Source organism: Falco biarmicus, chromosome Z, assembly GCF_023638135.1.
Source record: "Falco biarmicus isolate bFalBia1 chromosome Z, bFalBia1.pri, whole genome shotgun sequence".
Classification (NCBI taxonomy): Eukaryota; Metazoa; Chordata; class Aves; order Falconiformes; family Falconidae; genus Falco; species Falco biarmicus.
In genome coordinates, this window is record NC_079311.1 from 49,026,859 (window position 1) to 49,054,556 (window position 27,698).

Here is a 27,698-nt window from a genome sequence, read left to right on the forward strand (position 1 = left end):
CAGGCCAACAAAACATCTTCCGAAAGGGAGGATTTAGCTAGGTGCTGACTCCCTGGCTCCCATGTGACAAGGATATAACTCATATACTAATGGCATCCTCTGCATGAAAATGAGTGTGATATAAATCTCTGCCATGGCTCAGTCTCCAGTCAGAAGTAGGTATCTTTGGCAATTCTCTCCTCTTCCCATCTTTAGTTCTGTTTCCAAAGTGGAAAAATACAGGATATACTTCTGCAGAAGTTTGTCTTACATGCTTTACTTTTTTTAAATATAAATATGGTGCATGTTACTGGTGAGAGAAGTAACCTTCTGTTACATAAAGCTGAGTTCACAATGCTGTCACTTCCTTCACTGAACACAGAAAAATACGGTACTGTCACTGTCTGCTCTGACAAAGAAAAAACAGGAACCTGCATTCATGCTTCCTAAGAAAATGTAAGAAATATGTGATCCTCAAAAGTTTTTGACATAGGAGTGAATTACTTATAAGTATATCCTGTTCTGCTCCTAGATACTGATCTTAACAATTTCACAGCTTTTCTGTTCACCTCAAACTTTTGCTTAATGTGCTCTTGCTGCTCGTGTTTGTTTCTGAGATGTCACAAAAAATGCCAGCTTACCCCAAAGACAACGGTTAGGTAACCTTTCCCTGCCTGGTCAGCCGGCAGGGTCCTAGCTTTGGTCTCATTTTGCAAAACCCTTATGCTCTTGTTCTTCCCTTGGCCTAGGTAAGCTGCACCATCATGTCTGTGCTCACTCCCATTGTGAGCTTTTTTTGACTGAAGCTGTTTATTTGTTACGTCCTCGGAGAAGTAAGGCCAGGCACCTCAGCTTACACCAACTCATGGGTAATGCTCAGCTCCTGCATTGCTGAAGTAATCTGAGTGCTTCCACTTCACTCATTCCCAGGGTGTGGATGCTTCAGTGCACTTCCCAGGACCATGCCAGAGATGAAAGAAATAATCCTTCAGTGGCTTATAAGCACAACAGAATTTTATCTAACATGAGGAAATATGCAAATCTAGACAAAACTAATAAAAATAATTATAAATGTTATTAACTATCTCTGCTCTAGATCCTTTGGCATTCTTGAGTGTCCTTTAGTCATACCTGTGGCCTTGCAGCGGAACTCAGCATCCTTCTTCTTGCACACTTTTGAAGCCTAAATTATTTTCTGAGTGGGTTTGTTTAGCATACATGCAGGGACCACTTCATTCTTGTCATATTTTGAGGATGTTGGTCTTGCTTTTTCTAAAGACAATGGCTGCACTTCCATGAATGTAGGGTGAGCTTGCAGCTTTTATCCTATCCACAGAACGTGTCTGTAATTAGTGATGTATCAAAATTTTGGTGTGTTTTTGTTATACATAACTTGGGGTGCAGAGAAACCCTAACACGTTTCTCTCAGAGTGGGCAGTTCAATGGCAAAATGTAGCTCTTTGTGGTGATGCTCTCAGACTCTGCAGCAGTAAATGTCAGGTCTGCTTAACTACATATGGTCTCAAAATGCAGAGATAAGGCAGCACTCCTCGCTAGTTTCACTGAGAGAATTTCTAGCTACTTCAGAATTGAAGAACAGATCTCTCTTTAAAATCAGTATTGCTCTTTGTAGGTAGCAAATTTTAAATAATGGAAGGTTTCTGTTGCCTTTAATTTTTTTTAAAAAACCTGAAATTTAATCCTTTTGTCTGTTTTGTGGTAGGCATCAGTTTTCACAACAATTTATTTCTGCATGTTGTGGTTTATTCTTTCAATTAGTATCTACTCAAGCTGCTCGCTACAGGCAAAATTCTTCTCTCATCTCCATGATATTTTCCAGATGCCCTGTTTTTCAGACAGCATATTCTTCTTGGGATTCCCTACAGATTGTGCAAGGAAGACATGAGTATTTAAATATAAGCGTGATCCCAGAGCAGGGTACAGCTGTCCTGACTATGCATTTCCATGCTTAATGGCTTTAACTTCTTTTAAGTTTCTTCCTAACTCTGAATTTCCATGTTAAAAATACAAGCAACAGAAAACATGAATAATATATAAAACTGTACAGGTCAGGGAATAATAGTAGCTAGGAGGGACTTTCTATTGAAGCTGAAAGTAGAAGATTTCCTTTAGTACAGTTTACACTTGGCTGATGACTTCAGCCTCCACAGGTTGGTTGGGTTTTATGACTGGAAAGTGAGAGGAACATGTGCTCCCCTTGCATTGCTCTCCTTGGACATGCTGAAAACCAGAACAGCTGGAATTTATTGCAGTTGGAGTTTTATGTGTCCAGTACCCACAGTGCCTGGCCAGACAGACACTCAGTGAAATCCTGACCCCATCAAAATCAGTGGTAGATCTCCCAATATCATCAGTAGGATGGGTTTTCACTTCTACATCTTGGAATTCCCATTTTCATGAATATTTGAAAATTCTTCAGAGACAAATACCTCCTTCAAAGTCGAAATTGTGATTGATCCAGGCAAGGTCAATTCTAATATTTATCAGTTGTTGTTGGGTATTACTATGTTCTAGAGAATGTATGGCACCTGTCTTCGAGAGTTTGGTGGCAGATGGCACGAAGGTAACTTATGAGGGAAAGAAGATGGAAAAAGAAGGAAACCTTAGGAACAAGTAACTTCATGCTTTTCTTAAATTAAAAACAAAACCAAAAACACCTAAAAATATCAAAACCAGTGTCTGACATAAAATAGTAGTTCAGATTACTTTCTTCTTTGTTGCATATATATGTTAATAACATGCCATTGATCACCTCCTTATAAATATTTGGTCTTTAACCCATATCAGTTAAAAACCTGTGAATACTCTGACAAATTCCCTTTGGTCACCACAGTCAGATTTGCTAGACAGTGTGAGCTATAAGAACAGTGGCTTTTCAATCTTCATTTTAAATGCTGTGCTAAGAGCAAAGTAATAGGCAGGTCTTGCTTTTGGGTGTTGTTATTATCCTGAGCTGACAAGAACTCTCTTGATATGATTGTATAAATTTTAAATTGTATTTCTATTTGTACTCCAATTTGATAAAATCACAGTAAACTATAATAAAAGCAGTCAGCTTTAATGAGATTATTATCAAGACAAAACCACCTACGCTAAAAACCAGAGTAAGGACACATGAGGAGAGAGAACGGGATTAGAAGGCTTGCAGTTTAAAGACAAGATGAAAGGTGACCACATGTTTTTAGAGCTCAGATGCACAAAGTATTACATAATTTAGTTGATCCCAATGTGCTGCCTGCTGGTCAAGTACCCAAAACTTTTGATTTATATGATTTTTCTTTATTTGCTTAGGAGTGTTAATAAAGCAGCACTGGTAGCAGCATAATCCAAAAAGATGTAGTTCTAAAATGCATGCAACTGTTATTATTTACAGTATTGCTCAGATCAAAAAGAGTTCTCTGTGTTTTCCATTGCACCAGCTCAGTGGCAAAGACTTCATTTTGCAAGAACTGGCAGCTTGAATGTCCACAAGTAAAAATGGAGGCTACAACATTTAATTATAACTTGCATAGTTTGGATTATATGGAGGTAGTAGTAGAAGTCTTTTGCTTCTTGAAACATTTGTTTTCTCTCCTCTGCATTTTGCAGTGATAATACATAACTCCCACAGCAGTCAGTCTATCCCAGATGGAGTATAAGTGCTCTGTAAGAAAGTTAAGAGGTTTATGGAGTTCATAAAAGATGGGAGTCAAATTGAGATGAGATTCACAGAAAGAAAAAGATTTCGAAAGAATTTGTCCTTTTTAAAATTTGTAATGCCTGATACCCTTCAGTTGGTGGGATTTTTTGTGTTTCGCCTCAAGTAGTCTATGTACAAAGGCATTCTCTTTTATTAAAGATCTGCTAGAGGTTAGCACTCTCATTTTACACCTGTAATACTAACCTCCACTAGATATTTCACAAGTTTTTAGCACTGAGAGTTCTTTGTTCCTAATCTAGTAACACTGATGAAACCAAATCAAGCTTTGAGTCCAATTTAGGTTAAATAGCCAGCACCAGAGCTTACCTAGCAAGACTTTTGAAGTGGCCTTCTTTTTTTTATTTTATTGATGAGCTTCTGATCATCTAGTTGAATTTCCCAAGACCATGACAGCTAGAAGAAATGACAGTGAAGATCAAGGAAAGACAACCTAGTTCTCCTTGCTGTTATAATACTGATTCCTCTAAATCTTCTGGCCTAACTCCTCAGCCTTCTTTTTAAAAAATGCAAATGAAAAAAAAAGGAGATTCTGTCAAGCATGAAGACAACAATAAGTGCAAATCAGAGGTCGTATCAGAAAGACATGAAGGGGAAGAGTGGATTACCAAAGTAATGTCTCTGACTGTCAAGAACTTGCTGAGTTTCAGAATTACGTGTCCAACCTGTTGTACAAAAATTCTCTTCTGTCTCCAGTCTCAGTTAGGCTTCATGTTTACAATCTTTTTAGTATTTATTTGCCTGCTTTTACATTGCAGTTCTGAGCTGCGTGCTCAATTTTATTATAATATAGCATGCATTCTCAATTTTATTATAAGTTTTGAGCCCTTACTCTCTCGTTTCATTTCTCCCTTATGTCTTACATATTCATCCTTTTGGTAGGTTGAATTTATGGGTATGAACACTCAGGAAAAATATATGCTTTCCATATGCTTTTTCCAGAATGCGTCACAATTCCCTTGTAAGTCTAGCTTCCACTGATGCTGATAAAGGATTATGCCTTCATGACTGTGGAAGTCAAACACAGGGAAGGTCAAGTGAATGCAATGGCGGAATTACACTAAAAATTCAGGGATTGCCTTCAATATCTCTTTGTTCTGTTTTGAATGAAATATATGTCAACTTTGAAACTGCTTAATTACCTTGGAGAAGTGTGACATGAACTTTCATACAAATATGTTTTTTATGTGAGGTAAAAGTCCTATGCTTGTCGAAGAAACCTGTAAACACATTACTTTTGTTTGAGAATCTGAGTCACATTTTTCATGAAGTGGTACATACCTTTAGCAATGCAGGTTGCTATCTCTAGAATATGTATGTCTTATGAGCTTTTTGAGAAACTCTGAGCTGGGCTCATTTCTGGCATAACTAGGGACATTTGCATTCTGTATCTGAGATCTTCATAGCAGGAGAGCAAAGAGGAACAGTGGCTGTGCTTTTCTTCTGTGGCAGCCTGGGGCACTACACTAAAGAGGCAGAAAATGGGTGTTTTACCATAAACTGGACCTACAATACTTGGTGAGAGAACATTGAAAATTAACTGAGTGATTAGGTATATTATTTCATGGAATCATAGAATAGTTTGGGTTGGAAAGGACACTCAGAGGTCATCTAGTCCAACCCACACGCACAATGTGAGGGGACATCTTCAACTGTATCAGGTTGCTCAGAGTACCATCCAGCTGACCTTGAATGTTTCCAGGGATGGGGCATCTACCACCTCTCTGGGCAACCTGTTTCAGCACCTCACCACCCTCATCATAAAAAATTTCTTCCTTATATCTTGTCTAAACCTACCTTCTTTTAGTTTAAAACTATTAACCCTTGTCCTGTTACAACAGGCCCTGCTAAAAAATTTGTCCCCATCTTTCTTGTAGTCCTCCTTTAAGTATTGAAAGGCTGCAATAAGGTCTCCCCGGAGCCTTCTCTTCTCCAGGCTGAACAACCCCAACTCTCTCAGCCTGTCTTCATGGAAGTGTTCCAGCCCTCTGATCATTTTTGTGGCCCTCCTCTGAACCCACTCCAACAGGTCCATGTCATTCCTGTGCTGAGGACTCCAAAACTGGACGCAGTACTCCAGGTGGGTCTCACCAGAGCAGAGTAGAGGGGAAAAATTACCTCCTTTGCCCTGCTGGCCATGCATCTTTTGTGTAGCCAAGGATACGGTTAGCTTTCTGGGCTGCAAGCACACATTGCCAGCTCATGTCCAGCTTTTCATCCACAGCACTGCTCTCAATCCCTTCATCCCCCAGCCTGTATTGATACTGGGGTTTGTCCGGACCCAGATGCAGGACCTTGCCCTTGGCCTTGTTGAACCTCATAAGGTTCCCATGGGCCCACTTCTCAGGCTGTCCAGGTCCCTTTGCATGGTGTCCTGTCCCTCAGGCGTGTCCACTGCCCCACTCAGCTTGGTGCCATCTGCAAAATTCCTGAGGGTACACTTGATCCCACTTTCTATTTCATTGATGAAGATATTAAACAGTACTGGTCTCAGTGTGGATACCTGAGGGACACCACTTGTCACTGATCTCCACTGGATGTTGAGCTGTTGACCACTACCCTCTGGATGCAACCATCCAATCGATTCCTCATCCACCAAATAGTCTGTCCATCACATCCATATGTCTCCAATTTAAAGAGAAGGATGTTGTGGGGGACTATGTCAGTGGCCTTACAGAAGCCCAGATAGATGACATCCATAGCTCTTCTCTTGTTCGCTGATGTAGTCACCCCATCACAGAAAGCCACTAGGTCAGGCAAGACTTGCCCATGTTGAAGCCATGCTGGCTGTCTTGAATTTGAAATTTCAAATAATTTAGTGCTGTTGACTAACAACATTGTTCTTTCTGTTTACTTTTGTATGGTGTAGCACCTACAGACACAGTAGAGAACAACAGGTAATAAGGAAAATGTTGTAATCCTTCAGGAATGTCAGCCAGGATTACCAGGAACCCTCTGTTCTCTGGTATAAAAATACGCAGAAAGCAACAAATTAATTCAATGGCTGTCACTGTCGAGGATCAGCTGTTAAGCTGCATCTCTGCATTCTCTTTGTTTCATGCGACCAGCAGGGATGCAGGTACTGGCTGTCAGCCAGTCTGTCCCTCCCTGTGGGAACCACATGGCATGTTTGTGAAACTGGAATTATCAAATTTTAATATTGTTAGATTTTGGGGTATTTTTTCAAGTCGCCTTTATACTGTATTTCTGTTTCCATTCAGAATAACTTTAAAGCTGAGAACTTTCTTCAATACAATATTTTTTCAAAAAGTGCCTCAATTGAGGTTGAGTTTATTTGGAGTCTTATTGAACAGAATCATATTATAACAAGAAAATGAAAAAATAAATATCAAAGAGCAGATTTAGTCCAAATTTCACAGCAGAAGCTAGTGTGATATATTGGAGGCAAATTGTATAGAGGCAGACGTTTTTTGTTGCTGAGCGGAACTGACCCAACTAATCTTAAAATCCATAAAATAATCCAGTGAATACATGCAGCTGATGTTTTCTGCCACCATTGTTGTACCTTGCAATCAGTGAGCTGGTGATTGTATAAAATATTCTGCTCTGGTTATAGGACTATAAAGGCATTCAGGAACGTAATCTCACCAGCAAGATTAGTGTTTTCCTGGAAGTAATTTTGCTAACTGCAAGAATTAACCTAGTTTAATCCTTGGCGTGTTGAATTGCTGAAGCACCCAGAACATGATTATCATCAGCATCATGCGCCTGTATGCATCTCCTTGTTTCTTTTAAGTCTCTGTATAATCAGAGTGTCCTTTTTTCTTTCTTACTTGTCTTGTACCTCTCACTTCAGATGGGAAGCAAACAGGTCTAAGCCGGATTGTCAGTGTGTCAAGTGCCTTACCTTTCTGCTGCCACTTTTATTTCTTCTGAAGATACAGCATAATTAACCATTGTTGTTGGCTTCCTCTGGAAACAATTCTGCTTCATCCATTAAGTCAGAGACCTCATACCATTGTTCTGTCAATTCTTAAGTTTGTTGCTATGGTACAAACTTTTTCTTCTCAACTTTGTCCTTCTGCACCCCCATCGTCACTCTTTTTTCTACATGAGTTTGCGCAGCCCCTTGGGCAGTGTTGTCTCCTGCATGTACTTCCATTTCTACGATTACTCTTGAACAACTTTTGGCTTCCGTCTTCCATTCCTGTCCTCATCCTCCAGAGGATGCCTCATCCCAGGTTCCAGCAAAGCAGACCCCAGACGCATCAAGGAAGAGATCAGTGAGAATAAATTTAATCAAAGTTGCTGGCCATAGAGTCAGCAGATATGAGCTCTAATTAAACAGCATATATGGTCCCAAATGCTGTATGCAGGGAAGTCTATACTGAAGTTATTGGGACCTCCTCCTAGGTAAGGAATTCAAATCTTTAGGACTAAAATCAAGATGGTAGGACAGCAGCTTCTTTTATGTGCAAGCAGCTACAAAGATTAAGTTGCAACACTAAGTACATTTTTACAAAACAGTATATGCATTCTATATAATTATAAAACAATATAATAAATTCTGTCTTTAAATGATGCCTTTCTTTGCTTTAAGAAATACAGTAATGTCATATTCTGTTGGGCGTAGTTATGTGCAAGTAAGACACTGCATTGTACAAGCAAGAGTATGTTAGTACTTGTGATTTGTTTTGATAAAGTATGTCTATGAAAAAAATCACTACAATCCATTCATAATTATTTAAAAAAATAAACAGTGATAATATACTGTATTTTCTAGTTCCATGGCATAAAGTGTTCTCTGTCTCTGCAAATGATGTAAGCAATGTTCATTTGGCAGATTCAGGTACCTGCAAATAGGGGTTTTTTTAAAGGATATTTCAAAGTATCAGTTTTACATATCATCTCAGTATTTTACAGTTAAAAACTAATAGCCATACCTCTATTGAAATCCACCTATGTGGAAAAATATTGAAAGATGATGAGGTATATTAGCTAAAACCAAAATAATTGGGCAGCATTTATACTTTTAATTGCTTAAGCTGTTTCATAAACATGAAGAGAGAATATTTTCAAAGAAAACAGCACTACCAAACTGTTAAGTACCCATTTTTTAATGATTACACTCTGTCAAAGGTTGGATGCTCAGAAGCTCAGTTGTAAAAATTTATATAAAAATAATGAGTGAAATCATCCACAAATTCCTCAGACAAATCATTTACAAATTCCTTCTTGTGCGTAATTTTAATCTGTCCTGTTTTGCAGAGCTACATTAATTATTGTGGTTTTATATATATGTATGTTTACATATATGCCAAACTTTAAGAAAAAAGTGCTTTAAGAAATTAAGTGTAAAGCAACCGCTGGAGAAAAAAATGATTTCGTGCAAGATTGTGTCACATAGAAAAATAAAGTAGCCCTAAAGATCTAGATCTCTACATTCTGTTCTTTTCTCTGCCCTGTTAGAATATAGTAATGCAATATATTCAGATCTATTTAAATGATTTAACTAAGTTAGGCATCATACTACCTGATGAATTGAGTAAATACTTTTTTTCTGACTTCACAAGTGACAAGAGAGTGGTTAAATTAAGTAACCCCTCTAAAGCAAGTCAACATCAGCACAGGTATCAAAACAATGTTTGTGCGACAGCGGTATGAACAGTTCTTTGGATTATGTGTTTTGAGGGTTATTTTGTTTAAGCTGGATGCCAAGTATATGAATGTCTGACCTGGGGAATGTTAAAAGAGCTTAGTTTCCAAAGGTGCTGCTGATTAGGTACTGTCACAGTTTATGATGTTTTCCCAAATGTAGAGGCACCAAATTGTCAATCACCTTGAAAAAGCTGAATTTTAGATTTCAGTGCTTCACCTACATCTCACTTTACCAAGTTGCTTACCTAAAGCCAGTGACTTGTGAAATTTCCAGGGGGGAAGGCACTGCCATTTCTGTAGTCCGTGGCTCACTGTCCTGCAGAAATTTTGCATAGCCACTATTCGAGTTTATGAAGCACATGCAAAAACATGTACATTTCTTGAATGTCTGCTGCTTCCTTATCTTTGTGTCTTTTACTGTGATGTTGTAGAGCTTGGATCATATGGAAACCTAAAATATTATGACACAATGACTGAAGAAGGTAAGAAATATTTTAGAATTGTTTGTATCAGCTTTTTTTGAAGCCTCTTAAGCGCCTTTTATGTGTTTACTTTTTCCTTCATTTTTTTTAGTCCTATTTTCAGTTTCTCCATTTTTTAATAACTCCTTCTTGCATGTCTTCATTGATGGTGCAATCAGTTATGGCTCTTTTTTGAGGTTTTTGTTTTCAGCGTTTCAGTTTTGCTATTTCAGATAAGGAAATACAATGGAATGCTTTTGTTAAAGAACATACTTGCAAAACAACACTCAGAGATTATACAGCACAGTATAACATAGATTGCAGATGCTTATTTTATGCCATGTTTTACAATGCATTCAAGAAGATGAATTAATTTATTGATGTTGAAATCATTCAGTTTGAGAACAATTATTAAGTGACTTCCGTCACTATTTAAATATAATGAATAAACTTTAAGAACTAGGCATGACTATTCCTGGAGTATTAATTGTATGCTTAATTGCAATGCAAGACTTACGCAATTTAAAATCCTGATTCTAGCAATACAAGAAGGAAGCAATTAGGGGCTGAATCAGGGCTCAATGAAATCTTGGGAAATTTTTCTGCTGATGCAAAAGTGTTGCAGTTCATTATACTAATTCAGGAAAGCAGTTAACTGTATAGTAAATTTCTAGCACAAGCTTTTGGTCCTAGTGTGGTCAGCATTTCTGTAACTTGGAAGTTTCATTGAACTGAGAACTGATTGTCTGTGGGATCAAGGCCTGTTGTCCAGCTCTCTGAATATAGTGCCAGACAGATTGTCTTTGAATGTTCAGTTTAATAATCATTGGCGTGTTTGAGGATGGGAATAAGCTTGAGGCCATTAGAAAAGTTAGCTGCCTATTCTTACTTTATTTTCAATGTTGGGAATATAAGGCAAATACCTTAATTCTCTGTTTGTTTGTTTGTTTTAAAAAACACAGTTACTTTCTAGTTTAGGTTAATCTTGAAGTAAAAAAGGTTTTAAGAAAACCTTAATTTTATGACTTACTCATGATCATTTCTCCAGCGGGGGAAAAAAAAGGTGATAACATTATTTCCCATTTTCTGTACCTGTTGTTGGTACTCAAATATAACTGTGCTATTCTGGGGCTGGCTGCAGGAGGTGATTCCTTCCAGCTTGTGCCTGATGTTGGAAGATGCTGTTTTCTTCTGTAGCAGGCATGAGCTCATAGGGCAGCCTTCTGCACCACTCTGTTGCCCATATTCACCATCTGATTCATAGGGGTGGCACTGATATAAGAAATGATATCTGAGAGGAGATTTTACCAGGCAAACAGTGGTGTCTATGTTATTTAAATACATCTGTCAAGCACCTGAAATGAGTTATTAACCCAGGACATTCAGGTACAGTTATCAGAGCTAAAGCTTTTGTGGTGTGGCTCATCACAGTATTCATTACAATCAAGACACAAAGGTAATTTCTCATTGTAGCCTCCGAGTTGCGTGTGTGAAGGTTTTTATTTTTTATGCTGAAGTATTCACTACATTGGTAGCCTTCTGATATTTATAAATACTCTATTGACGGTTAAATGTAACTTGTGGTAGGAAAGCACCCATGCCAGTATGATACATAGAATATGTGTATATATTAATACTGTGCCTGTGCTGAAGTAATGCGGTTAATGTTCAGTGTCATTCCAGAAAGCACTCCTCATGAATAAATAATCCAGAACCACACTGTAGCAGTAGCGAAAATCTTGCAGTAGCAAAAATAAGAAGGGAAGCTCTTTGTCCTTAAGGAGCATTAACACTGACAAGAGTCTATGATACAGCTTACCTTCTGAAATACAACGGTCATCATCATCAAACTTACTTTTTGGATTTTTAAAAGTGCAATCTCTATCACTGTGCATCACACTTATTTGCATTATCCATTTTCCTCTTTCCTCTTTTTTGACTGAGCTTTTTATACATTTTGTACAGAAAGTTAGTCACAGGAACGTGTAAACCCAGTTACAAATCCATGGAATTTTTTCTAATATACATCCTTATCTCCAGGTCCTCAAACCTGTGGACAGAGATAGCAAATCTTTCAGTCTTCCACTGGAGAAGCACAAGCGCATCTGTTCTTGCTGCTACATCAGAACAATAAGAAACAGAAAGTAACGGTTAGGCTCAATACACAAACAGATATAGCCTCATGGCCAGAGAGCCATTGTGCTCCAGGTCTTAGAAACTGATCTCTATTGTTTGTTTGCTCCTATTTGATCTAAAAGTGACTTTAAACTAACTGCAGCTTGATCAGGCCCAACTAGGGGAGAAAATATACCCTACCAGATGGGAAGAGACCTTCACAGTAATCTTGTGCTGTCAAGTAACCTCCACCAACAGCCTACAACATGACAAAACTGCATGTATTTTTATTTGATACTTCTGTGGGAATTTAAAGTTAAAGGAGAAAGTACGTGAAGTGGATTACTGGAATTGTTTAGTTGTGACCCACTAGCTGACTTCCACAAATGGCCACGAGCAGGACTGGTAGGCATAGTTCAGACTGCTCAGCAGTCACAGATTTGGTATCTTCTTGAAAGCTTGGCTGTAGCTGTATAGATGTAGTAGTTTGCATTTATCACAGACTGAAAACTAGACAAACGGCGGAGTCTTGAATTTTTTTAAATGAGCGAATTCCTGAAGATAAACTCTATTCCTATCAAATCAAAGGCTTTTCTGACCCAGGGGATCTGTACTCTGCAGTTTAGATTTAGTTTAAGGACTGTTTTTTTAATATATCCTTGATCAGGATAATCTCTGCCAACTGATGCCAGCTGAAGTCTTTAACTCATGGAGTTAGATCAAGGCATATCTGTGTTATACAATACCAATTTGTTTGCATATATCCAAATAAAATCAAATAAGTTTTAAGCTACCTTCTTTGCTAATCACCTGGTCTTGATCTCCTGTTCCTGTATCCCATCCTTTGTAAACTAAAATGAGCTGCAAAATCTGCCTGATTTCAGTGAATCTAGATTAATTAAGAATTTTCTAAAACAAACTATCCTATTTTGGGTCCTTGAAATCAAGCATTTTCATTCACCTAAACTCTGTTGGTACCAGATGGCATGAAAATTACTCTTAGGTAGTCAAATCCATAGTACATAGAACTGTTAAAAGAGGAAACATAAGCTCCTACCTTCTCCTAGAAATAAGATCAGCATCATAAAATTCCTATGAATTATTTTAGTAACGCCGCCTAAAGGTGAGAAAAAAAAGCATGAGAGGACATCTGTGCCTAAGATGAAAACTCTGGGCTTTCTGTATATTTGGATGACAGGAATATCCTGAGCTGATCCTTTTTCCTGGTGGCTCTGTGCTTCCCCTTCATGGAACAAGTTTTGGTTTGGTTTGGAGGAGGAAAATCTCAGGGAAGGGGAGGGAGGTTCTGCTGCCTTTTTACATCTCACTGCCTTCAGGCAGACGAGTACTACTGCTTTCCTCAGTTTCATGCATTTGATAATTGGTATTAATGTCTTTTCGTAGTTTACTCACACCAGTTGTAACTGAGTGTAACCAACTGGAAAGTAATGATGTAAAACAATGTAAACTGAACCGTGCATGTACTGAGAAATAAAAAGAAAACAAAATACAGTTTCTGTTTTAAATGTTGAGGTTAATTTCCATGATAGTGACTCATAACTCTGAAGCAGTCTCCTGAATGAAGTAATGTAAGTTACAATGTTAAAAGTCAACGTAAAGCCCCTTCTAAAGATGGCAGGAGGCTTTTGGAAATGTAAAAAAAAAATTAAGATAACCTCAGTTAAGCTAATCTAAAGCAGTGTGAATCTCATGGCTTTTCAGTTCAGTAATGGCACAAGTTTCTCTATTAAAAGAAACCTGAACAATGTAAAACAGTCTTAAACAAAATACTGTTATAGAATTCTGTATGACTTCAATTAAACTTTTAAAATGGAACCTTAAATTAAAAAGTCCTGCACCATCCTGGAGTAGGTGAAGACATGGATGGTTCCACAGATAATTCTCAGAAAATGTCTCAGTTACATCATATGCATCACTTGCAAAAAGTGCGATCGAGTATTTGGGATATCACAAACCAAATTCTGAAACGTGAAGCATGAGTTGGAGTCTGAAACCTAAAGCGATCCCTTAGCAAACTGACGTACCTGTTGTATGAAAATTATGCAGGCATCTTTTTGTATCTAGCCATGCTTCTGGATGAGCACTTTTTAAATGCCTCTAGTGTTTCAAAAGTTAGGAACAGACTTGACTCAGTCTTTCAGCTTAAAATATTTAGAAATATGTTTTGCATTTTTTACTTTGTTTTTTCTTTCTCTAATCTGATATCCCAAGCAATTCCCTTTCTCTCTCGCTTTTCTTTTTCTTTAACTCTGTTTCTTCTTCCCCATCTAACTAAAACCTCTGCCACTGACCCTGTGCATTGAAATAATGAGATGGCTTGCTATTTATGACTGTTTTCTAGGCTTAGATACTCTTCTGCAGGCAATCTTATTCTAGGTGCCATGTACCAAAAAAGATAATCTTTGCCATTGTGAATGGCTAATTATTTTTTTGGAGCATAATGTGTTTGTGAAAAGATAGGGATTGCTGAAAGGTCAGTACAGTTTATTAAATCTTTGTGATATTTTTATTACTTTCCATATGATTTGCTGTTGACAAATTCCTCTTCCCAGCAAATGATAGCTGCTACTCCCTGTGGACTGTGCATATGCTTCTTCACATATAAAAGTGTTGGTACAGGGGTTTGAATCTTCCATTTGTGAGAAGGGAAGAGAGGATTTCTTTATTGACTGATGATTTATTCTTATGTGTCTTTTATTTTAGCTTAGAAACGGTGACTGTATCCAACTGAGTTCATTCATGACATCTCATTCTTACTTTCCACTGTTAATCAACTGTGTGATTCCATTGATATATCTTTTAGTCTTAAAGCCTGCGCTGTTTTTGCTACAGGGACACCAACAAGTTTTCAATGTTTGTTTTTGTTGTTGTTGTTTTTTGGTTTTTTTTAACTGGAGATGAAGTATTGAAACAATTATGGGCCCTGTATAGTAAAAGTGTTCTTAATTAGAAGTGTACTGTGCTATAGCCACCAGTTATAATTTTTAAAAAGATTTAAGAAAACCTAAAGAGCAATAACAATGCAGATAACAATAAAGAAAGGCAGATATGTCATCTTTCTACATGACATGAGCTGTCCAAAGAGTCCTTACACAGAAAGATCAACCAATGTAGGGAAAGGACTAAATGAATTTGACTTAATATTTGCCATCTTTGACATTACCTAGTTTGAAAGTGTCATTTGGACTTAGTGGTCAATAAAGAGTGACAGGACCTGGGACCTCTCTTAAGACAGGATGAGTTGCCCTGGAGACAGTCTAGATAATGAACTGCATGGTTGACATCATGGGAAGCAAAAAACACAGGGCACGAGAAAAAAATTTACCTTTGAGAAGCTGATACAAGAACTGTGTATTCAGGACATTTCTTCTTCCCCTTCTGAAGTATCTGCAGAAGTCACAGGCACATAGCTGAGTGCAAAGTGACAAAGGTGACCACAGTCACCATGATTCAATAAATGGATTCATCTGAAATTCTGTTTTACTGTACTACTAATTGAGATCTGAAACTGTGTTTATTTATAATAGCTTTATTTATGTGTTCATCTTCTCTTTAGGCTGAAATCTTACACTAGCGCTCTTATAGGTGGAACTTTACTGACTGCTTCTGAAGAAAAATAATAGCTTTTGTTTTCAGTTTCTTGTTCAATTTGTTGCTAAGCTCTCAGAATAGAAAAATTACATTTTTGTTTCCACTAAAAAATAAAAAGTGTGTATGAGAATGTCAGGTAGCGTTTACTAACATGTTTGCTGTTTGAGGATGGATGGAAATGGATTATCGGCAGTGATTCATGGAGCCTAAGCTATGGCAAATACACTTTGTGTCTCAAAATGTCTGCATTTTAATAATGAAAATGCTTTCTTTTAGGAAAGTTCAAGGAAAGGGCCTCAATTCTGCATAAGATTGCCAAAAAGAAGTGCCAGGTGGAAGACAGTGAAAGGCAGAATGGAGCTGCTAATCATGGTGAGTGCAGCAGCACAGATTTATCACCTGTTCCTGAGGGTCTTTTTAGCTGTTTAATTTTGCTTGAAAATGCTTAGAGATTAATTTCTCCTTCTACTTAATTTTACTGCTATCTCAGTAAAAATATTTTTGCTCCCTATACAAAAAAGTATGAAACTTACGGACAGGACAGGAGTTAAGTGCAAGCAGAAAGTCAGTTAAGGCATCTAGAAAGCCTCCCAGCAGGGTTGAAAAGAAAAAAAGTGATGCTGATTTTTTGTATGTGTTGAAATGCCAGAAATAGAAAGACAGAATTTACTCACAGTTTATATGTGGAAATTAAATGAATTTATTGAGCTGCTGTAGGACAATGTGTCTTTTATGTGGAAACACCCTTGTCACCAAGAGAAACAACTGTCATATATAAAATTTGATTTGTCTATCTGCTACTCACTGGGAGTCATTTAGGCCCATCTGTGCTAATTGTGCAAAATTAGCTTACTATTCTTTTCCATTAAGGGTAAGAATTTGTGTTTCAGTTCAAAAGTTCCTATACTAAAATAAAATCTGTACAATGTCCTGTTTTCTCTACTTTACCTTGGCATGTTCTGTGCATTAGAAAACCAAATGCAGATGTGGCTGATAAAAGCTGAATCATTTTATTATCTGACACTTTTTCTGACCTTGTGCTATGTTTAGATTCTGTTCGCTACCAGAATCAAGCAGTTGGATGGGACAGTGTTAATAAAGCATAATGCTGGCTGTAAGGTTAAGAGACAACACACAGGCGCTGAAATAATTACAGATAGTCTGGCACCTCTGCTGTGGCTGTGATCTCGGATTTTTAATTTAAAAGAATCTCAGGATAGTGGTAATGTAACTAGACAGCTGTATTTCCGTCTGTGCACAAGAGCATACCATAAGACATGTTGAACTTGACTTAGACATTTCATGTTACTATTCCCCTTAACTTTATATTGTCCAAGGGAAGTTTAGCCATTTACATTTTTATCTAGTACATACTTAAAGTGGCAATTACTGTTTAGATAATTCCAAGGTAGTCAAAGTAAGAATAAATTTGAGTAAATTTGGCATCAGAAATCAAAGGCCCAGTTTCATCCCTTTTAATTCCTGTAAAAGTTCAGCATAAGGACTACAGGATACTGTTTTAAAAATCATCCTCTATCACTGGATCTTGGTAGACCACCCATCTACTCTTTTCCCACATTTTTTTGGATGAGAAAGAGCATGGTTACAGCTTGAAAGTTACTTTACTAATTGCAGGGGTTACTCTGTTATGAAAGTTGTATCTTGTTGAATATATCCCCTCACCTGTAAATGCAACAAACTGCAATGTTTAATGTCTGAGGACAATGCTGTATGTCATTTTTTACCTGAAGTGTTAGGCTGAGTGAGCTGAGCATAAACAAAGAGCACTGAATACTGCAAACAATGTAATTTTTTCTAGGTCATGAGCACCAGTAGAACAGTTTCTTCAGATGCAAGCTCACCACTTAGAAGAATGTTATTCAAAATGTGTACTGGCCAAATAGAAGGCAGAATTTTTGTCTCTCTGTTTTAAAGGCAGATGTTCATCCACTTTCAGTATTTGATGGTTTTCTCAGACTCAATATATAACAGCAGTTTCACTAATAGATTTGTTACTTAATGTTCTATTCTGTTATTTTCTCACTCTTGTTTATGGATGATGCCACAGAAAAAAGTGCAAAAGTGGAAGTTGCAGTAACACCACCGAGTGATTCAGGACCAGTACAGAATGGAATCGCCCATAACGTTGAAGAAGAGGTTAATTTATTTTTTATTCTTCTTTTTCTTTTAATGCTAGTAAATATATTGGATGCTTGATTGTGCATTTAACTGGAAGTACACATCTTAATAGCAAGAAACTGTTAATGTGAACTGTCTATGATATATTTAGTCTTCATTTACAACTGAACCCAGTGTATGATTTGCCTTATATAAAAGCTCTTCTCTTGTGCCTCTCTGCCCTTCAATGTAAGGTAAGGTAGGAGTCTGGAATGTATTCTTTTAGGGAATGTATTATTGTGTAATCAGATAAGATGTTCGCAGCCGTAAATATAGCTAATGGAAATTGCTTGTCTGCTTGTCATCACACTGAACAAAAGCTGTTCTCTTAAGAGGGTAACCTGTCATGTTTTGCTTCATGGGATAATTAAAAAGTACTTATAAAAGAAGAGCAGTGCGCAAACTTTTTCTCCATCCTGCTTTCTATTACCTTGAGACAAATAACAAATTAAGCTGAATGAGATGTAGTATACTAGTGTTTCTATGACTTTTATTGCATATGGTTAAAATTTGAAAAAGAAGTAATTAAACACTTTAATGTATTTACTTTAACATACACCTTTTGTAGATAATAAGTAACTGTGTAACTTAACTTGCACAATGGCTACTGAAATAGCTATACAGCTGAGTTAGTTTGTTGGGTTTTTTTAATAAGCTGTAATTCTCAAGAATAGCTTACTGCCAATTTTGGCCCTGCCAGGCCCTTTTTAACTGTCTTTTAATATTTAATTTATTTCATCACTACCACCTGCATCCCAAGCAGGCAAACAAGTAGAAAAATGCTGGTGAATAGATTTTGCTAAACTTGGACACTGCTGGTTTAGACTGCAACAGCAAAACCTGCATGGAGAGAGAAAGTCTTCTTAAAAATAACCCTTGACACAGAAGCTTTTATGATGGCTTTGTTTATGCAGTTTACTAGTCTTCTCATTAGGCTACAGTGAGACAAGAAAGGTACTGCAAAAGATGGCTGAGCAGTGGTCTATACCATAACATGAGCTTCCCTTCATTAAAAATGGGATGAGCTGCATTCCATTTACATACAGAAAAAGCATGTGAAAAAGACAATGGCCATGTTTTGTTTGAGTTGTCCCAGGTTTAGGTTTTGATATTTTATTTGCTTTTGCTTATTTATCATTTAACAAAATTGTTAGTCCAAGTCAGAGATCATCATGCCTTCTTCATGACATGAGCAATATCACAGTAGGTGAAATTCTTTCCTTGAAAGGTTCTGCAAGCCACAGAAGTGGTGTGCAAGTTATCGAGTGTGTTTATGTCTGTTGGCTGCTTCCTAAACACAATAATCCCTCACAAGGAGCATAATTTATACTGAAACATACTTATAACAGGGAGAGGTTATAAATTTTTTCTGTAAAACTGAAAAAAACCACTGAGATGTATAGTAGGGTGAGTATTTGGGAAAAGATTCTGTTTGCTTTACACAGATGAAGGTGGAAAAATGACAAGATGATTGTGGCCAGTTGGTGTGCTGGTGCACCAAATATTGTCAGATAGCTTTAATTCTTCACTGTTAGAAGATAATTTTGGTCTCTAGGAATAGAAATTGAGAATCAGAATGAAGGATCTTAAAGAGACGGGTGGGTTTTGATATCCTAAATGACCAGTAATGATAATGAGTCCTCATGGAAAGGAGAGCATAGTAGAACATTAAATTACCTTTTCTGTTAATCTAAGTTGTTCAGACTGACATGCTACTTAAAGATCCTTGTCAGCCCAACAAAGCATTACTCTTACATAAAGGAGATGAGTAAAATTTATGTAATAAAAAATCTCAGCACCACACTTCAACACTTAACATTTTAAGGTAAGGAAAGATCAATTTTCGGATCCTGTTCTGAGAGTCCGATCTCACCACTGCAGTAAAATATGTCTTTAGACTATTTTTTAACCTTAAAAAAACCCCCTAAAAACAGAAAAGCAACCAAAATCCAAAGCACAGTGGCTTTTAGACTTCTGTTCTCAAAGGTCACTAAGGCATGACTTAGCCTGGTGTAACTTGTTAAGATGTATGTAAATGAGTCTGTGGGATGTATGAAAACTCTAATAGACTCCATTAGAGTTCAGTAGCTTAAGAGGGGAACTGCTCCTGCATTGTAAGACTTTTTCCACTGAGAATGTTCAGTGAAAACAATGAAGGAAAAGCAATCTCAAGCAATCACATCTCACAGCAATGTCCATATGCTATCATTTTGCATTGTAATGAAGCAGTTTCTGAGCTTGTTCACAAATCTACAAGGTCAAGCAGCCTCATCATTCAAGACAATGGTTTCAATTTCAAGCAACTGCAGGGTAAGAAGGGAAAATTACTGCAAGAGTACATTACTCAGCAATGTCTTCCTCTCATCTCCCTTTAGACATTTTAAACTTTCAGTGAGGGCGTGGAACTTCTATGTTAATTTCAGCAAGTATTAGCACACTCTGAAAAACCATTGTGCTGTACCAGAGGTGGGATACATTATTTACCCTTATCCAAATGACAAGACAGAGCAAGCAGGGAGGTTTGTAACTGGTGGAGGAGTGATTCTGCAGAACTATTTCCATCAATCTGAAGGAACTTCAGGTTTCTGCTGTCACAATAAAAAATAGCAATCCCCTAATAACATTTTGAGATTGCCCATGCTGGGATCCTCCCCAATGGTCTTTCTAATTTTATCTTCTTCCAGTGATAGCCTGACATCTGCTGCTATCTCAGGCTCCTTCAGTTATTGGTATGCTGGAACCTATTTTGTAATTTAGAGGTATATATTGGAATTTTTGAAAAGATGTAATAAAAGTAGTCTACTCATCCATATGAAAAATAAATAGGTCTCTGTGATACTTGGGACCCTACTTCACTATGAGGTCCTGTGCCTACTCTGTACTACAGGGAACCTTCCTCAATGTATTGCCTAGGTTTTTGTGCACAGCTTCCTGATACACCCTTCCAAGCTGTTGCATCACTCTGAAACTAACACTGGGCTATTCAGCTTCCTTCTGCTTTGTATATTGACACTAATAGAATTACTCCTGATTTATAAAGTGTGGGTGACAAGTCACACATGCATTCACATGACCTTTTTCTTTGACAAAGATTAGAAACTGAGGAAGGGAAATCTGTCATTGTTCTCCCAAGCTCTTCCAAACTTTATGCAGATGCTACGTACCCTTAGAAAATAGTGTATCTTCACAGACAACGGTATCAGTTCTAAAAGCAGCTCTGTTCAGGGAAGTAATACTGAAGGCACAGAATAGTATGCAGCCAGTCCTCATCAACAGTTTCTCCTCTTTCAAAAACTCATTAAAGCTGAGCAACAAGAACAAACCCTTTACAGCTCAGTCGTGACCTACAAATACTCTTGAATTTTGATCTTTTTGTGAACAAGTATTCTCCATTTTACACTGAGGATATCATTTGCTTCTGTTCCTTGGGTAGAATTCAATCTGGAAGCTTGAATGTTTGATGATTTTTCCTTACTCTGATGCAAAAGGAAATGCTGTAGTGTCGGAATTTGGAAATAGAGTATAAAATTGCTTCTCTCCAATTTTCCACTTGTCTGTGTCCAGAGATACGTTTTTGTGATCCATAAATGCTGTTTAGAAAATCTTTTAAGAAAACTTATCTTTAGTGCCTCCATGTCCCAATGATGATCATTTAGAACTGAGAAAATTAGAGACACTGTCCATCTTGAGGAACCAAGCTTCAAATACACCTTTGGGGAAACAAATGTTGTCCTGAAAACTGTGGGCTCAGAAATGGGTGTAATTACATAGCAGATCATCAAGTATTCCTAAAATGTGTTTGCAATGAGGATGCAGGAGATGTGCATAAGGCTCTAATTCTTTCTTCTCCATTGCCAAGTTCCACTGTGGTCTTCATGCTTTTCCTTCTTGCAAAACAAGCATAGTCATATTTGTCGGGTTTTTCTTACTTTTCACTGGTTCAGATAATGGTGTCTGGGTCTAAATCCCTAGATGCAAGCACTTCAGTAATATGATGTTCTGTACTGGAGTTAAAATTGTCTGAAAGTAAGTACATTAAAAATTGTATGTTCCACTAGAACAAAGAGAATATGCAAATAAATCCATCTTACTTATAAAACCCCTGTTCTTTTAAAAGTATGCTGTTGAGCAAAGGACCCTTGTGAAAGGCAGGCGTCAGACTAAGACTGCAAGAAAGGGGGAAAAAGATGGCTTTTGTGTTGTATTTTGATTTTCATATATTTGTAAATTAAAGTTCTTTTTAAGAAAGCATAACACTCCAAATGCCCGTGTTTTAGTTTTCTTTATACGTCTTCTGGTTTCTTTAGGGGTTTTTTGGTCATCTTTATTTGCTTTCCAGACTCTTATTCTTTCCTCCGTTCCTTTTTCAATTACACAGGGCTGAAACACTACACAAGACAGTGTCACAGACACTGTCAGTTAATAACTTTCACAAGGTTTCATGAACTGGCTGAATTTCACTTTTCTTTCCTTCCCCACAGCCCCCACTCACCCCCGCCCCCCCCCCCCCCTTTGTCTTCCTTTGTCTTTTCCAAACTCCTTTGTCTTGTTTTTCCCTTTTTCACAGGCCTTTAACTCCATTCTTGTCAGTCCACTCTCCTCGAGGGAACTCTGCTGTCCTTTTGCTAGCCCAAGCCCTTGAGCAACAAGATAGTATGTCCTGATGCTGCTGAAATTCAAAAAGGCTTTCCAGAAAATGTCCTCATCAACCCAGTTATTTGTCCCAGACAGTAAGACTCACATAATCCCACTGCCACTGTAAGCAGCAGCAGATGTCCTACACTTTGATAAAACAGGGACCCTCAGCTGAGAAGGACAGATGGCTGCGGTCTTCCCAGCCCCTAACCAGCACAGCAGGGAACAATACCTCCTCCCACCATACGGTCTGTACAACGTTCCTGCTTCATTTGCAGGCAGAAATTGCCTTCCCTCCTGCTGGATATTGCATCTTCCTCAGGGATTTTGCTCTGCTTACAGCATTCTGTCTCAACCTTTAGCAGGTTGCCACAAAGGAGAAGACTGTTATATAAAGCTTCATAAAGTGGTACTGAGCATGTATCTGAAAATGAAAGAAGACTAAAAGGACACTGACTATCTCATTAAATGTTTTACAGGGTGCCCTTCAGAGACATGATCCTTCTGAGAAGTCCAATTGTCTCCCTTCCCCCCCCCACCTTCTTAACAAGCATTTGATTAAGTGTGTTCAGTCGTAGTCGTTTTAACCTGTGGCTTTCCTAAAAATAGTTTCCAATCTGAAGATAACACCTTTTCCTCCCGCCTACACACACACACACACACACACGCATATACACGCACGCACACATACACATGCGCACACTTTTACCTGTTTCCATGGAAACTCCACTGGAAAATGTTTACATGCCAACCATGTCAGAGATAACTTTTCCATGAAAACACAAGGCAACTTGCATGTCATAGGAAGATGCTGCAAATACTCTATTGTTTTCATTGGACCTAGCCCGCCTGCCTGAGCAGCACTGTGATAAAGCATGTTTTGCCCTCCCCACCAAAGAGCTCAGCATGGTGGGCTGTGTTTCAGGACAGAGCCCCTCGTAGGTACAGATCTCAGCTGCCCTGGAGTACACACTCCATTTACATCAAATTAGCATGTATGAATTTCAGTAAGAATTTCATTGTGTTCTCTGTCTCAGCCAATGATTCTGGGCTATATTAAACATTTCTGTGTCCTAGAGAGAGTGTAGAGAACATGAGAGCTGCCTTTGTTGTAAGGCCATGATATATTCCAGCATCTCTGGTATTTGTTTCATTGATCATTAAAAATAGATTCTCCAAAGCCCAAACGTTTTTTTTCAGTTGCTACACTCAGTCTGAAGTAAATGCCTGCATCTTATTTGCTGGTGTAGCTCTTCGTAACTTGATGGAATTGCGGTGCCATCAAAAGGGATTGATCTTTATTTTCCCAAGACTAGTCAGTTGCCTATTCCACACTTTTGTCTGCTGTATACCAGTCTGACTGACTTGAAAACTAGGACAGTGAAAAGCAGTGTGAAGACAATGGCTTATTCTTCAGATCTATCTCCATCGCACTGTAGCTGTTACTTCTCCTGGTGGTCTGACTGCAGTTTTCACTATTACATTCTGAGTATTTGTGTTCAGATTCCCCAAAGTGTGCTGACAGTAACATGGACATAAAAAACTGCATGTAAGCTCCAGGAGCAGTGCTTTCATTTGTGCAAGAGCCTAAGAGAATGCAAGCAGCAGTAGCAGTCTGGAGTGAATACCTACCTGAGCCTTGCTTCTCCCCATAGGCTCCACTGAAAAGGTAGCTCTTCTCAGTGAGTTCACAGTGCAGAGAGGATTCATACAAATTAGCTGCCCTGAGAAGAGCATCCATGTATACAGACTGTATTCTGAAAGTGCAGGGATTTAATTTTACTCCCTGCTTGAATTTTACTCAAGAATTCTTGAGGAAAGATGTTGTTTTCTGTCTTAGTTACCCCATAGAAATTGCATACTACTGTACTGACAGCATCTCACCTTCTTTCAGATATTATTTTTCTAAATGAGAGGTAGGAGAACATAAATGAGTGATTCAAGTTACAGACAAGAAACAGAAAGGAGAGACATGAGGCAGTTCACAGTAGGGCTCCAACTGACATTGTCCTCTTCCTTTCTGGTGAAATAAATTAATGTGAGATTTGCTATTCTAAAGGAGAAAATCAGTTTCAATTCTGAAAATCAGTACTTGCCTCTGAGACAGGTAACATTTTAAGACACCATATTTTTTTCTTGAATCACTTATTTTGAGAAGTTGGGTTGTACAGAGCTCTTCATTTCCAAGAAAAAAAAAAAAAAAACCTCAGCAGACTTTTGCAGCACTAGCAGGCAAAGAAAGAAATTGCCTTTTTATAAGTGGTACAATATCTATACTTTAGCATAAGTTGAACTGCAAATAGCTCCTGTCTGCAGTTTCCTTTCTTGTGGAGTCCTAATGATAATTCTGTACTGATTAATGATACCACAAGTCAAAATGCACATGATGTACAAGTATGAGAATTTATAGCTCAGCTTTTCAGCTTAGTTGGGCTAACAGAATAACTCTCGGAGTATAATATTTGTAATTCATATGCTATAGCTATTATACAATACAGACTAGTTGGTAAATAGTGACAGATTCAGTATTTTAGATAAGTTTCAATTTGTTCATTGTAATTATTTTCCATTTTGTTCTACTGTCAGGAAAAAAAGTATAAAAATGCAGTTTGATGTTGTGCCAGAAAAACAACTGTTATTCCTAAGATAGTGTGAGCATAAGCATCCATGGAGACAATGATTTTCTGATGTTTGCTAGAAGCAGTGACTTTGGCAGATGGAGTTTGCCATAAATTGTTGTTTATAAACAAAATACTTATTGATTAAGTGTCACCATATGTTTGTATTGTTTATATAATGATATATATCATCATTGCCTCTGCTTGCAAAAATTTTCTTGGGAAATTGTGAAAAGTTGTCAGACCAGTCCAGAGCAAACCAATAAGAGACTTCTGTGGAATTACAGACAAGTATTAGATAGACATTCTTGGATGAAGAACTGGTGAAAGATCAATCATCCACAGATTTGGTACCTTTTTCATTATTTGTAATGAGTTACATAGAAGAATTGAAGTAGCAAAAATAGGAAAGAATAGGGTTATGAGTATACATAAAGTGGTGTAAAAGAAAAGAATGTTACAGATGTGTAAAAGAGAACACAGAGCAAAACCATACTTCTAATCTCATTGCTTGAAAATAGGGCATCATAACTATATTTTTTGTAGTGTAAAAAAAGGTATCTCATTAACCCTGGTAGAATATGCAAAGTGAGCATTTTCCTATTGGATAATTAATTCAGTTATCATTATTGATTAATGTGCACTAGGGTACCACATCCATCCCATCTAGGCATGAGTATACATATGATATTCAGCACTGCAAATGTATATGTCACAAAAAAGACAGTCCCAAACACAAGCAAGAAAAATAAGGATACAATAAATAAAGAGTAGAAATAATTATCACAGCTAATGAGAGTTTCACAGAAACACATTAATGACTATTATATATGAAGACCTAATGCAGCTTATGTCTAAACCTTTAATGACTAGTTAGGGGATTAGAAGCACAAGTATTGTTCTCCTCTATCCTTCCAATTGTAGCGAATGACGAAGGAAGAAACAGGAAGACCCAGCAAATCAATAACCAGCTCTGAGACTGTGTCACTGGCAGACTTTGGGGTTTATTGATCATGGGTTTGATCTACATAACAGCAGTCTTGCTGGTGACAGATGGGGTACACCTGTCTCAAAGAGGGAAGAGGATCTTTGCACAGCAAGTTAGCAGGGCTCATTGAAAGAGCTTTAAACTAGTTTTGAAGAGGGAAAGGGATAAAACCAGGCTCGCTAGAGATAAGCCTGAAGGTGGCACACCCATGTTTGAGGAACAGTGTGCCCCATGATGCTCCGAGTACACTAGAGCACATTTGAAATGTCCCTGTGCTAATGCACACAGCACCTTAGCCATCTCATTGTATGTAGGGGATGGAGATCCAAACAGCAGCAAAGACATAAGGGTTGTTGATGTGTTGGAAACCACAGAAGCACCTGAGAACAGTCACATAGGAATTAGGGCATCCCCAAAAAAAAGGTGGCAGGATCAACAGCCCAACTGAAGTTCATCTACACCAATGCACACAGCATGGGCAGCCAAAGGAGGAGCTGGAAGCCAATGGGCAGCTGGAAAATTATGATATAGTTGTAATATCAGAAATATGGTGGGACAACTCACACAACCGGAGTGCTGCAATCCATGTCTACAAACTCTTCAGAAGGAAGGAGAGGTGGTGGATAGCCCCATATGTTAGGGAGTGTTTTAACTGTCTGGAGGTTGACAAAAATGATAAAAGGGTCGAGTGTTTATGGGTAAGGATCAGGGGGAAGGCCATGAAGGCAGGTACCATGATGGGAGTCTGCTATTGACAATCCAACCAGGATGAAGGGTCAGATTAAATATTCCATAAGCAGCTAGGACAAGTCTCGCAATCACTAAATTGAGTGCTCATGGGGGACTTTGATTTACCAGATGTCAGCTGGAAATACAATGTAGCAAAGAGGAAACAGTCTAGGAGGTTCCTGGAGCTCCTGACGCAGCTGGTGAGGGAGCCAACTAGGCAAGGTGCCCTGCTGGATCTGTTGTTTGCAAACAGAGAAGGAGTTGTGGGTGGCGTGGTGGTTGGAGGCCATTTTGGGCACAGAGATCATGAAATGGTAAGTTTTCGATTCTTGGAGAAGTAAGGAGGGGGTCAACAGAACTTACCTCAGACTTCTGGAGGGCCAACTTTGGCCTGTTTAGGAGCCTGGTTGATGTAGTCCCTTGGGAGACAGTCCTGAATAGCCAAGATGTCCAGGATGGATGGACATTCTTCAAGAAGGAAGTCTTAAAGATGCAGGAGTGGGCTGTCCCCATGTGCTAAAAGGTGGGCCAGCAGGGAAGAAGACAGATCTAAATGAACAGAGAGTTTTGGCTGGAACTCAGGAAAAAACTAATTTATGAACATTGGAAGAAGGGGCAGGCAAGTCAGGAAAGCTACAAGGATGTTGTGAGGTTGTACAGGGAGGACATTGAAGGCCCAAAGCCAACTAGAACTTAATGTGGCCACCACAGCAAAAGACAAAAAAAAACCCTTACTATAAATACATTTACAACAAAAAGAGGGCTAAGGAGAATCTCCATCCTTTATTGGATGTGGGGGGAAACATAATGATAAAGGATGAGGAAAAAAGTTTGGTGTACTTAATGCCTTCTTTGTCTCAGTAAGACCCGTTGTTCTCAGGCTACCCAGCCCCCTGACCTGGAAGACCGGGATGGGGAGCTGAACGAAGCCCCATAATCCAAGGGGAAATGGTTAACAACCTGCAGGCTACACCACTCAGACACACACAAGGATCCACTCAAGGGTACTGAGGGAGCTGGCAGAAGTGTTCACCAAGCCACTTGCA

At 38.2% G+C, this 27,698-nt stretch overlaps 1 protein-coding gene across 5 annotated transcripts in view; it reads left to right on the forward strand.

Moving 5' to 3' along the window:
* SLC24A2 (solute carrier family 24 member 2) overlaps window positions 1–27,698 on the forward strand; it is a 111,258-nt gene that overhangs the window by 68,077 nt on the left and 15,483 nt on the right. For 3 of the 5 annotated variants that reach the window (XM_056325182.1, XM_056325181.1, XM_056325183.1), the window contains 3 exons: window positions 9,748–9,798; window positions 15,781–15,876; window positions 17,573–17,661. In XM_056325182.1, coding sequence (XP_056181157.1) covers window positions 9,748–9,798; window positions 15,781–15,876; window positions 17,573–17,661 — 236 coding nt within the window. The remainder of the gene's footprint in view (window positions 1–9,747; window positions 9,799–15,780; window positions 15,877–17,572; window positions 17,662–27,698) is intronic. The other 2 variants (XM_056325184.1, XM_056325185.1) reach the window with 1 other exon arrangement.